Source organism: Brachypodium distachyon, chromosome 1, assembly GCF_000005505.3.
Source record: "Brachypodium distachyon strain Bd21 chromosome 1, Brachypodium_distachyon_v3.0, whole genome shotgun sequence".
Classification (NCBI taxonomy): domain Eukaryota; kingdom Viridiplantae; phylum Streptophyta; class Magnoliopsida; order Poales; family Poaceae; genus Brachypodium; species Brachypodium distachyon.
Window position 1 is genome coordinate 27347596 of NC_016131.3, and position 13354 is coordinate 27360949.

General features: G+C 48.0%; 1 protein-coding gene across 2 annotated transcripts; it reads left to right on the top strand.

Moving 5' to 3' along the window:
• The first annotated feature begins 874 nt into the window (after window positions 1-874).
• Window positions 875-5615, top strand: LOC100846182 (receptor-like cytosolic serine/threonine-protein kinase RBK1). Of its 2 annotated transcripts, XM_003563302.4 has the most exons (9): window positions 875-1313; window positions 1498-1554; window positions 2450-3028; window positions 3484-3738; window positions 4161-4315; window positions 4410-4489; window positions 4603-4738; window positions 4887-5036; window positions 5114-5615. In XM_003563302.4, the coding sequence occupies exons 1-9, from the start codon at window positions 1298-1300 to the stop codon at window positions 5273-5275; spliced, it is 1590 nt and encodes a 529-aa protein (XP_003563350.1). In that variant the 5' UTR covers window positions 875-1297; the 3' UTR covers window positions 5276-5615. The 2 variants fall into 2 exon arrangements, with proteins under 2 accessions (XP_003563350.1, XP_010240347.1); XM_010242045.3 differs by lacking the exon at window positions 875-1313 and having other exon boundaries at window positions 1328-1554.
• Window positions 5616-13354: the final 7739 nt, after the last annotated feature.

Sequence of the window (13354 nt, forward strand, 5' to 3'; positions counted from 1 at the left end):
TTCTTTGATCTTTACTGGGGTACTAGCATTTTGTTTTAACTCGTGAAAGTTTAAAGGCTTGGCGGTTACCCATTGGGACAAGGGATGCTTTATGCGACCTTTTGAAACGAGCCTTTATTGCCGCCACGCCGTGTAGCGAAGCATGATCCATAAATCTTGCCAACCGGCCATGCCGCTTTTTGCACCAAATCAGGCTACTCAAATTTCGCATTCTTCATTTCAATGCATGTATTCTTTCCCCCAACGCCTACTCCTCCTCCCGGTACTGCTCCTAGCCTCCTACCAGGCAAAATGGAAGTGCCCCAGCACCAAAACCTCACAGTACTTATCCACTAGGAGTAGAATGGAACCAGAAGAAAAAAAATATTAAGTGCTGTGGTTGGAAGGACTACTCCATAGGAAAGATGTCGCCTTCCAACTGCCAACCTTACTGCCAACCTTACTGGAGTAGATCCAACATGGTCAAAGAAGTTTATTGTTTGTTTACGCCTAATTGCACAAAGGCAACCACAAAATCAACTTAATTGCCCCCCTCCACTGTCCCTAACACTCTAACAGCAACATCTAATCCATGCACCAAAGATTTACTGATATGCAAGGTAGAGACAAGACACACAGAAACTGATCAAAATATAAAAATAATCCAGTTTTCCCCACACCACCAACTCTGGTATCTCCTCTCTTTGCATCACCCAGTGATGAGACCATGAGAACCATTCCATTACAGAGTTTTTTTTCTTTGTGTACACATTTTTTTTTCTTTCTCTCTTGCTGGTCTTGGCTTGGGCGGTGTTTGTATCTGGTGTGTGGGCCCCCTACAAGTCCAAGGAGGTCATTACATAAAGTTGCATTGCACCATACTCATTGCTCATTGCCCTGTCCCTCTCTCTCCCCACACTCTCCCTCTCTCCATAGACTTCCTTCTACATTGTTCTCTTCTTTTGAGAGAAGAGAGGAATATCTGCCAGCAGAGAGGGAGAGAGAAACACTCCCAAGTTTCAAAAGAACCCGCCAGCCACCCTTTCTCCTTCTCTCTCATATTTATTTTCGGTTGCCTCCATCCTCCATTTTCTTGGGCGCCGCGCAGAGCTGCAAGGACGGCTGCTGCTGCTGAGACCCTAGTAGTACCTTGCATCGCATCTACTATCTTCCTCATTTCTGGTTCATCCGACAGTCTCTTTGGTCTTCAATGCAAGAAAGCATAGGTAGAAGAAGCTGTCCTTGGTGAGGTCTCCCGTCAAAGCCCATCGCCCCCCCTTGGAAAGCGAAGTTTTTGGCGGACGGACAGGCGGATATAATGGCCTCCAAGGAAGGTATTCTTCCGTTCTTCTTCCTTTCTTCTCCCCCCGCCAGATTCGTTCTGGTGCTCAGAGCACACAAAAAATCGCCCTTTTTTGTTGTTGTTGTTGCCCCCCTTCTCCGTTCTTGGCGTCCATTAATCTGAAGAAAAATTGTTGGCGATGAAACTGAAGGAGTATTTCTTGCTTGAATCTGCAGAGGCAGGCGAAGATCAGCAGCGGAGGGTGAAGATTCTTCTTGGCCCTGATGAGGAAGGTTAGCCGCGGTTACTGATTGCTTTCCTCATTTCTACCTCTGAGTGATTTGTTTCTATGCTGGATCTTTTGTTTCCCCCTTTGGCCATTGTGCTCCACTGTGCAAATTAAAAAAATCTCTCTTTTTTGGCACTCTATTTTGGAGCTATTTTTTCTTCTCATTTTTGTCCTGGACTTTAGTTTGAGCCACTGCCACCACACGTGTTCTAAGGAAGCGTATGTCACAGCTTTGAATAGTACCAGTATACTATTCAAAGTTGATCCCGGAGCATGTCTGAGTCTTTTTGAAGAGAGATAATTGATGTCAGTTTTGGATGTGGCCTTGTTTGTAAATGTTTAATAGTCTTTTATATCTCTCTCCATAGAAAAGACTAGTACTATGCAAAATTGATCCTGGAGTATTTGTCTTTTTAAAGAGAGATAATTGATGTCAGTTTTGGGATTCTGGCCTTATTTGTAACTGTTAAATATTTTAGGTTGAGCTGTCTTATATACCTTTCCATATAAAAGACTGATAGGTTGTCAAATTCCTCCAAAATGTCCTCCCTTTACCAGAATCTCCGAAGTGGACATTTATATTTGTTTATCTGCACCCACTTCATATTTTGGAAGGGTGCAGGGGTGGTGCAGACGTCAATTTGTTGGGGGAATGCATATCTATGCATGAGAATGTCTCAACAGGCAGCATGTGCCTTTCATGGCAGACCAGAATCATGGTGGAATAGAATAGAGTTTGTATGTGATAATGATGTGTTCCTTGGGGTGATCCGTGTCACGCTTTGTCTTGTTCTTGATAATAGGTGGTTGATTTGTCCATGACTAGCTCTTCAGTTTTGTAGCCTAACAAAGTTATGGCAGCCCATTCTATTGTGTAAATCTCGTTTTTGCCTGCTTAGTGCAAGGAGTGAAGCAAGAAGAGAGCAGGAGGGGCTCCAGCAAACCGGCTGATGAAAATTGTGATAACAGCGGTTCGATAATTGACACCGCTGTACCGAGTGAAGATCCTAGTTACAGGCACATCAGTGATACCAGCAGCCAGTGTGCTGATTCTGATGGAGGTAGCACAGGGGTGCCTGAAATCAACTCCAAGGACAGCAATGATGAGAGCAGCGACTGCGTAGATAGGAGCTCTCCCCGTGCTGTGCTCGACATCTCGTTATCCGGCAGTGTGGACTCAGACGAGAGCTCCACCGTTGAGCAGTCAGCAGAGTCCAGCCGCAATGTGCAGTGGAGGAATCTGATCACTGGACTAATAGTGAGGAGAAAGAAGTGGATGGCGAGAGCAGTGACTTTCCCTCAGAGATCTAAGAGCACAGGGCTTAAAAGGTACCTGGAGAGAATCCGCAGTGGTAAGAACCAGATGGACTGCAGCGCCATAGCGCCAGAGATCTTTCCTGAGATTGAGAAGTGGAGGCCATCATGGAGAAGCTTTGACTATGATGAGCTTTGTGCTGCAACTGACAAATTTAGTTCAGGTAACATGCACACCAACTTCTATGCTACTGAAATTCCGTGACTTAATTAGACTGTTACTATCATTGCATAACTTGTGGGATGTAGCTTTGACATAAAGTTTTGGATTATAATTGGATTGGTATGGTTTCACTAAGGAAAGAAGGTTTGAGGTCCTAATCATGAACTGTTGTTTAGGTTAATGATGGTTGTTACTGCTTACCAGCTGGAATCTCAATTGCTATGACCTGCTATTTTATTACTATATGCTAGTTTCTTTAGCATGTCTGGACTGGACTTCTACATCTCAGTACCTTCAATATCATGACAATAAAAACATGGAAATCTAATCCCTTAAGTTTTGTTTTACTTCCAAATGTCCTGCAACACACATATTGTTCCTCACTTGAGTTAGTTTTCTGTTTCTGCATTGCCTCTTAATATTTTGTATTGACTCCTGAATACCTGATATCACTAGAAAACTTGATCGGGAAGGGAGGGCATGCTGAGGTGTACAAAGGACAGCTTGCTGATGGACAGTTTGTGGCGGTGAAGAGGTTAACAAAAGGCGGTAACAAAGAAGACAGGATTAGTGATTTTCTATCCGAGCTTGGAATAATAGCACATGTTAACCACCCAAATGCGGCTCAGCTCTTGGGGTTCAGTGTGGAAGGGGGCTTGCACTTGGTTCTTCAGTTCTCACCTCATGGAAGCTTGGCTTCTGTTCTCCACGGTATAGTCCTCAAACAACAACTTGTTAGGCAATGAATGAAATAGTTGAGGTGTTGCAGCGGCATAGTTTACCACATTTGTCCAAAAGAGAGAGGAATACATAAAATCTCTTGACGTTGTCAGTACAACATAACCATTCAAACAGCATCTTGGATGTGGTTGTCCATTGACTGCATAATAATATCATGAAGGGTCATAATTTGCATTTCTGCGAGCTATGTGTAAATTCTGTGTCATCACTTCCGTAGTATTGTTTTCAGTTGCCTCAGAATCGCATATAACCTCAGCATGGTCTGAATCATCATTTTTTTCTAAATAAAGACAATATAAATAAGGTTCGTTTCAAAACAAAAGGCAATTATAGAAATAAGGTGTACTTGAGGTGCTGTTAGTCTAGTGCTAACATAGAATTTAGCTGATCAGGTGCCAAGGGAGCCCTCAAGTGGAATGCCAGGTTCAATATTGCACTTGGAATCGCTGAAGGGCTCCATTATCTACATGAAGGGTGTCATCGGCACATAATTCACAGAGACATCAAGGCTTCAAATATTCTTTTAACTGAAGAGTATCAACCTCAGGTATGTATTCTACTTTTAGTCACTTTAAACTAGTCAGTACCGCCCATTCTGCCAAGGATGTAAACTCCAACATCTTTGCTTCCTTCTCAACCAGATCTCAGATTTTGGCCTCGCAAAATGGCTTCCTGACAAATGGACCCATCATGTTGTGTTCCCTATTGAAGGCACATTTGGGTGAGTTTGATATGTTCCTGACGAAAACAGTGATTCATGATGATTTCATACTACTCAGTATACCAAAACAATGTCTAACTCTTATTTCAACTATGATTTTTACACCTTTACAGGTATATGGCTCCAGAGTACTTCATGCATGGGATCATAAATGAGAAGACCGATGTGTTTGCATATGGAGTTTTGCTTCTTGAACTAGTGACAGGGCGGAAAGCGGTGGACTCTTCCAGACAAAGCCTAGTGATATGGGTAAATATAGCAGATTGCTCTAATATATACTTCATGATACATAGATTCAATCAGCTCGCTCAATATTATTGTTGATCATAAAAGCATGCTATACATACGTATTTCTGGAACCCTTTGAATTCACAAATTGTTCTTTATCATCTCAAAGGCAAAACCACTGCTCGACTCGAACAACATGAAAGAACTAGTGGATCCTTCTCTTGATGTTGGATATGACAGAGAAGAGATGGCACTCACCCTAGCAGTGGCATCCATGTGCATCCACCACAGCTCAAACTTGCGGCCTAGTATGAAATCGGTGAGTGACTTCGACGGCTCTGTCGCTCAAGTGGAAAAATAAGGATTTAAATTGATGAAGGAATGTCTTGGTTGCAGGTGGTCTGTTTCTTGAAGGGTGACAGAGAGTCACTTGAACTGATGGGGAAACCTAAACCCACAAAGCCCCTTATGTTTGACTCCTGTGATTCAGAAGATTACACCCGGTCAACTTACCTCCATGACCTGGACAGGCACAAGCAGCTTGCCTTGGAGCAATGAAATTTAGTTGACTTTGGACAGATTTTGGCATCTTTTTGTACATCATCACTATCCACGTTGTGATCCTCCGCTTTCCAGAGATGTTTAAAGATTGTATGGATGGATGTGAGGCATCAATCTGCCATTTACTTCCTGGTTGCTGATCTGAGGTTTCATGTTGTCTTTCCATGCTTAATGCATGTTCTGATACTCTATGATCTGTATGCCCAGGCCATTATATCAAGTGATGCTGCCCAGTAACAGCATATCACTAGTCTTCATATGAAAACATGTTTAGAAATATAGAGGTGTGCATGTATTTTGATCATCTGAGGTGTTAATTCATATTTCCTTGTTGTGAGCTTTTCTTCTCAGCAGTTGTTGGGGGGATGACCCCGGGTAGAGTTATGACGACACGCTTTAGCCGAGAAGACGAAGGCAAAGTTGGCAAAGTCATGTATGCTGGCATCGTTAAGCCAAACTAATACTAAGCCGGCATACCAAGTGTATGTCTGCATGACTATCTTGTCTTATAAGATTGCAGGATAAAGACGAATATTTTGATCTCGGCTGGCGTCAAGATGTTTCAACGGTCTTATCCTCATCGCGTGGCGCAAAGTAAAACAGTGCTATCTTTATCACGAAAAAGCAGTTGCCGCTTACGTTGCGGTGCCAGGCGATTGCGCAGAGAAGCACCGAAAGAGAATCTCTGACGGAAGCTGGCAGATGACTGCTGTACTTGTTGCAGGGCGCCAGGGAAACGTGAAGTTGTTTTGTCCCCTGCGGCGCCACCCGGAGGGAACCAAGGCGCGTGCCCGGCGGGTCCGAAAGAAGATAACGTTAGGTTTCGGCCCGCATGTCAGTGTGACATGGGCGGTCCATAAATAGAGCACTACCCCTCCAGAAGAGGGGGGCGATCACTTAAGCATCTAGGGTTTTCTCTTTCTCCTTCTTCTTCTTCTTCCTCAATAATACAGCTCAAGGAGTGCCATTGTAGAGCTTGTTATCTCGGCTAATACAACAAAGCAGGAGTAGGAGTCTTACCTCGGCAAGAGGGCTCCGAACCTGGGTAAATCTGTGTGTGCTTGTGTATTCGTGTGTGTTTACCTTCATGTCCTCCCTCCTCTGGTTCCTCCTTTGTCCATCGGCCCCAAGATAAGCCATCCCATGGCATCTGCCGTGACCGCACCACGACAATTAGCGCCCACCGTGGGGCCAGCAGCGGCGCTGGCTGGAGTTGCCATCCGGACGGGAAGCTTTCTCGCCACCGAAGAGCGCGTTGGTCTCCGGTTTGGTCCAGAGATTCGGCTCTCTGGGCTTCATCGACAACAACGTGGGCTGCTTCAACACACCGCTTCCTTGCGTGGGCCGCTTCATCAACTTCGGCATGCATGAGGTTTATGTCACTACTGACAGTCCCTGCAGGTATCCCGAACAGGTGGTGGTGGCCGAAGATCTCCCCGCTGTCTGCACGGTTCGCGGCCGGCATGTCGACTGCCCCGCTGACCATGTGGAGGTCATGGTGACGGTTCATGGCGTCGATGCTGGCAAGGGCACCGCAGAGACTGGCGCGGTCCCAAGCAAGTCCGGTAGAATGGCGAAGTTCCCCCTGGAGAAGCCGGATAATGTCGCTGCTCAAGCCGGCACGTCGGCTTTGCCGCCGAAGCCGACTCAGCTCTAGGCCTCCATCAAACGGCTGACTGCGCTGGTGGCGTCAAACGCTAACCCGGGCCAGCTGCAGGCGGAGTTGGAGTTGGAGCGCCAAAAGCTGCTGAAGGAGGCCGTCGAGGTGGCTCGCCCTCGGCAAGAACTTGATATTTCGCTCCGTGAGTATAACAAAGCCCATGGTCTCAATTCTACTGCATTGACTAACCCTAGCCGAGTTGGCGAGGTGCGTAACCGTGGCAGGAACTTGAATGCCGAGATAGCCAGAGATGGCAGAGGGGTGCCCGCAGTGTCGGCAAGTTTTGCTTCAGCGCTGAGGCCAAAATATAACACCCCTGCCAAGAATCTCAGGGCCGCCGAGGCTGCGGCCGAAGAGTTGTCGAATCTCACGAGAGAGGCACTCCGGCTGCAGCAATTGCACGTGAAGGAATTGCTCCACACAACCAACGAGCAGAATGAGGCATACATGAGGTTCACTCGGCAGTGAGTGCCGATGGCCGGGCTGACAAACAAACATCCTCGCCTGGTGGCAAACGGGACAAGAGTGTCAACTCAGGCCGAGATAAGCGCCTAGAGCATTATGATCTGGTTCTGGCCGAGAGACAAATGGTCAGGAGAGTCGATGACAGCCAGACTGGTCTCCGTCTCGGCAATAATCGCCGAGATCAGTAAGAACGTCACTCGGCTGGTCATGGACACCAACCTCGGGGTCTGACACCCAATACTGCTGCAGGTCAGCAGGGTGTCGGGCGTAACCCCCTGCATCGAGGTGAAGATCGCCGTTAAAATCGTTATGATGACGGGTACTCGGCCATGGGTGATGAAGGTTATCTCAGACGGGAGCGTGATAATCTCGACCCGCTCGGAGCCCGAGTTGGGAACCGACAAGTATCGCCGCTAGATGCCCGGCATCGGCTTGACAGAATTTATCTGTCGGAGCTTCTGAAAGAACAAGACCCACCGGGACCGTGTTGTTTCGCGCACCGGATCATGAGGGAGACACCAGCTCAGGGGTTCCAGCTGCCCAGGGGTACGAGAACATATGACGGCAGTACTAAGCCGGAGGATTGGCTGGAAGATTATGTCACGGCGGTGCATGTGGCAGGCGACAATCGCCGATGGGCACTACGATATGTATCCCAAATGCTGGTAGGGCCGGCAAGGATATGGCTGAACAATTTGCCGGAAGGCAGCATAAATTGTTTGATAGACTTTGAAGAAGCTTTTGTCAGCAATTTCACTAGCACTTACAAGAGGCCAAACCGCCCTCAGCAGTTGTCCATGTGCAAACAAAGAGACAACGAGACTGATCAGGATTACCTGACAAGATGGAACAACCTCCGCAATTCCTGCGAAGGGATAGTGCAATCGCAAGCCATAGCGTGGTTTGCCCAAGGATGCAGACACGGCAGCATGTTGTGGCAAAAGCTGCAAAGAGAAATGCCGGCAACTCTGTCTGAGATGATCAAGATCGCCGACATGTACGCGCTCGGTGATCCGACTCAGCCATCGCTGATGTCGGTGAAACCGCAAAGGGAACAGCCGACATACAATCCTGCTGGAGCATTCCGGAGAAATGATCATCAAGACCACCGCAACAAGAGAAGGGATGACAGGCCGGATTACCGGTATGGGCCAGCCCATGTCATCGTATTCAGGATCAACCCGATGCCGGCTCTAGCCAGTGTCAGAAGACAAGGAATCAGCAGTGGGTCAAGAGAGCAAAAGAAGCCCTGGCAAGATAAGCCGAAGTATACGTTCGAGGTGATGCTGGATCAGCCTTGTCATTTTCACACAACAAACTGGCCAATCACACAACGCGGCAATGCAGCTGGATGCAGCGGGTCGAGAAGGGTGAGGCAAGTCGGCTGCCCCCTCCTCCACCGCTCACAGGTGCTAACGCACAGATCCAGGGACCCCCTCCGGCAAACAATGTCGTCAACCAGGTGGAAGACCAAGCTATTCCGGAATATGCCGGAAGAAATGAGTATAAGGAGCATCACCAAAGCTACATGATCTTCATCACGGAGCCGACTGACAAGCAAAGTCAGCGCAGGCAAGAGATGGAGGTCAATGCCGTAATGCCGGCTGTTCCGAAGTTCATGTACTGGTCGGAGCAGGAGATCAACTGGAACCGGGCAGATCATCACAAGGTTATGCCCAACCCCGGTGGATATGCTCTGGTGGTTGACCCGACACTCATCGGGCCCGACATTAATGTCAAGTTCACTTGGGTTCTCATTGATAATGGGAGCAGCATAAATATCCTCCGGGACACGATGCTTAAGCTCGGCATCACTGATAACATGCTTGAGCCTAGCCGGACTACCTTTCATGGTATTGTGCCGGGAGTGTCTTGTGTCCCATTTGGCAAGATCCGAGTTGACGTCTTCTTCGGCACCAGGGAGAACTGTGGGACCGAGAACTTGGTGTTTGAGGTGGTAGACCTTAGCAGTCCATATTATGCGCTGCTCGGCAGTCCGGCACTCGCCAAATTCATGGCGACTACTCATATTGGCTATCTAAAGGTGAAGATGCCGGGACCTAATGGTACCATCACCATCACTGGCAACTACAAGCGTTCAATAGAATGCGCGGCGGCAGGGTCTGCTTTGGCCGAGTCACTAGTCATCGCTGGCGAGAAGAAGAAGTTACAGCAAGCTGTCGCGATGGCCCAGGAGGCACAAATTGGTCTGCCGGCTATGACCAATCCCCATGGGAGTGTGGCTTTTGAGGAAGCCAAGGAGACGAAGAAGATACAGGTCGACAGTGAATTCCCGGACCGCACCGTCATCATTGGTACCGGCCTGGGTGAAAAATAGGAAGGCGAGCTCACCAGCTTCCTCCGTGAGCATCGGGACATCTTCGCATGGTCAAATCAGGACCTACCGGGTGTGCCGAGGGAGCTGGCTAAGCACTCATTACATGTTAGACCAGACGCAAGACCGGTGAAGCAGCCCCTTCGACGCTTCGCCGACGACAGAAGAAAGATCATATCGGAAGAGATGCCCCAGCTTCTAGCTGCCGGCTTTATCATGAAAGTTTTGCATCCCGACTAGCTGGCAAACCCGGTCATGGTCGACAAAAAGAAAGATGACTCAACTGCTGCCAAGATGTGGCGCATGTGTATCGACTACACCAACCTGAACAAGGCATGTCTCAAAGATCCTTTTCCATTACCTCGGATCGATCAAGTGATCGACTCCACTGCTGGGTGTGAGTTGCTGTCCTTTGTGGACACGTAATCTGGTTTTCAGCAGATACCGCTGAATGATCAAATAAAGACATCATTTATCACCCCGTTCGGGGCTTATTGCTATCGCACTATGCCGTTTGGTTTGAGAAAAGCTGGGGCTACTTATCAAAGATGCATGCAGAAATGCTTGCACGATCAACTCGGCAAAAATGTATAGGTATATGTCGACGATGTCGTCATAAAAGCCAAGGAAAGTGCCACGCTCTTGGATGATATCCGGGAAACATTCGCAAATCTAAGGAGATTTCGAATGAAGCTAAACCCGGCCAAATGCACCTTCGGTGTGCCGGCAGGAAAGTTGCTTGGGTTCCTGGTATCAAGCCGAGGTATAGAAACGAACCACGTGAAAATCGCCACCATAGAGAGAATGAAACTGCCAAAATGTGTAAAAGATGTGCAAAAATTCACTGGATGCCTAGCATCGCTAAGTCGTTTCGTTAGTCGGCTGGGTGAAAAGGCAATGCCCTTATACCAGATGATGAAGAAAACTGACAAATTTGTCTGGACACAGCAGGTAGAAGTAGCTTTTCGAGAGCTGAAGAAGATGATTGCCATGTCGCCGATATTAGCCTCGCTGATGGAGAAGGAGCTGATGTTGTTATACATAGCAGCAATAAACCGAGTCGTTAGTGCCGTCATAGTAGTGGAAAGAGATGAGGACGGCAAATCGGTGCAAAGGCCGGTATATTACTTGAGCGAGGTGCTATCATCGTCTAAGCAAAATTATCCCAATTACTAGAAGATGACATACGGTGTTTATATGGCGGCAAAGAAGCTGAAGCATTATTTTGATGCACATCAGATCCGGGTTATATGTGAGGCGCCCATCTCGGAAATTATGTGCACCAAAGACGCAAGCGACCGGATAGCGAAATGGGCTATTGAGTTAGCACCCTACACGCTGCAGTACGACAGACGGGATGCCGTAAAATCTCAGGCTCTGGCGGATTTATTTGTGGATTGGGCTGAGATGGAGTATGAACCACCGCCCCCTGAAACTATCTACTAGAAGATGCCTTTTGACGGCTCCAAGATGAAAAGCGGGCTTGGTGCCGGCATAGTTCTGACCTCGCCAAAGCGCGACCAACTTAAGTATGTGTTGCAAATTTACTTCACAGCATCCAACAATGTTGCCGAATATGAGGCGCTTGTGCACGGACTGAAGATGGCAAAAGAAATTGGAGTTCGCCGAATTCAATGCTTCGGTGATTCCGATCTGGTAGTCCAGCAAGCTTCCGGCAATTGGGATGCATTGGATGCCAATATGGCGCTATACCAGTTCCATGTTCAGAAGATCAGTGGTCACTTCGAAGGGTGAGAATTCCACCATATACCGCGAGCGGAGAACGAGGCAGCCGGCACTCTGTCGAAGCTCGGCTCAACACGACAGGCCATCCCGGCTGGTGTGGCATCGGAGCATTTACGCAAACCATCCATCAAGCCATCACCAGAATCGGAGTCAATCTTTATCCCGGCGAGCTCAGAGGCTGACGTCACCCCCATGGACATTGACAGTGGTAACGGTTCCAGTGACCCGGGGACTGAGCGCCCCAACTCGGTGGAAGCAATCGCGGTTGAGCCAATGGGGATAGACGTACCAGAGGAGCCGGTCTTTGCCACTCGTCCCGTGCCGACTTGGGCACAACCGATAATGTCTTATTTCAAAGATGGGAATCTCCCGAAAAGGAAGTGTTGGCAAGGCAAATTCAAAGAAGGGCAAAGGCGTACACCATCATCAATGGTGAGCTATACAAGAGGAGTGTCACTAACGTCCTGCAGCGATGCGTTGAGCCGGAAGAAGGGCAAGAGATACTCCAGGATATTCATCAGGGAGAGTGCGACCATCATGCATCTTCAAGAACGCTGGTAGGCAAGGCATTCCGACATGGTTTTTATTGGCCAAGCGCACCATAAGAAGCAGAAGAATTGGTTAAGAAGTGCAACGGTTGCCAACGATATGCCAGCAAGATTCATATGCCGGCATCCGAGGTCAAGACTATTCCAATCACTTGGCCATTTGCCGTGTGGTGTTTGGATATGGTGGGACGTTTCAAGCGGGTGCGAGGAGACATGATGCATATCTTGGTCATGGTTCACAAATTCACCAAATGGATCGAAGTGAAGCCGATACGAATGTGTGACGGCAAGACTGCGGTATCATTTTTGAAAGACGTCATCTTGAGGTATGGTTACCCGCATGGTATCATCACGGATAACGAAACGAACTTCGCGGCAGGACCTTTCGCGCGATTTTGCGCGGAAAAGAATATCCGGCTAGACATTGCCTCCGTGGCATATCTTCAGTCCAATGGACAGGTTGAGAGAGCAAACGGCATGGTTCTAGCCGGCATAAAACCTCGGTTGATTGAGCCAGTGGAACGCACTCCATGATGATGGTTATGAACTCCCAGCTGTGCTATGGAGTCTCAGGACAACTCCAAATCGCTCTACCGGTTACACGCCATTTTTCCTCGTATACGGGGCGGAAGCTGTCTTGTCAGCCGATATTGAACATGACTCCCCGCGAGTGACCATGTATATGGAGGCCGAGGTAAAAGAGGCCCGAGAAAATGATGTTGACCTGCTCGAAGAAGCACGGGAATTGGCTCTATCTCGGTCGGCCATCCATCAACAACACCTAAGGCGTTATCACAGCCGGAGGGTAAACCCGCGAGTATTCCGGGAAGGAGACCTCGTGCTCCGACTTGTGCAGCGCACAGCCGGCATGCACAAACTGTTGCCCCCTGGGAAGGACCCATTATTGTGAGCAAAGCGCTACACAACAATTTCTACTATCTTATAGATGCGCAGGATCCCAAAGCAAACAGGATGGACAAGTCAGGCGAGGAGACCAAGAGGCCATGCAATGTAGCTTTGCTTCGTCTGTTCTATACTTGAGAGATGAGTATTTGTATCGTTTTTTTTCCTTATGTTGAATATTTTGAGACGAGAAATTATCAGCTGGGTTCTCAAAAGGAACTCGGGGACTTCCATGCTATTTTCGTGTTATATTGCAATTATCATTTTGTATGTCGGCATGGCTTAGTTGTGTAATCTTATGTCGGTTTAGTATTGTGTCGGTATTGAAAATCTCCTCTATGACTTCGCTGCTGTCCGCGACCCGGCTTCATCGCAAGTTAGAGATTGGGAACGAGATAACTGAACACATGAAAAACGAT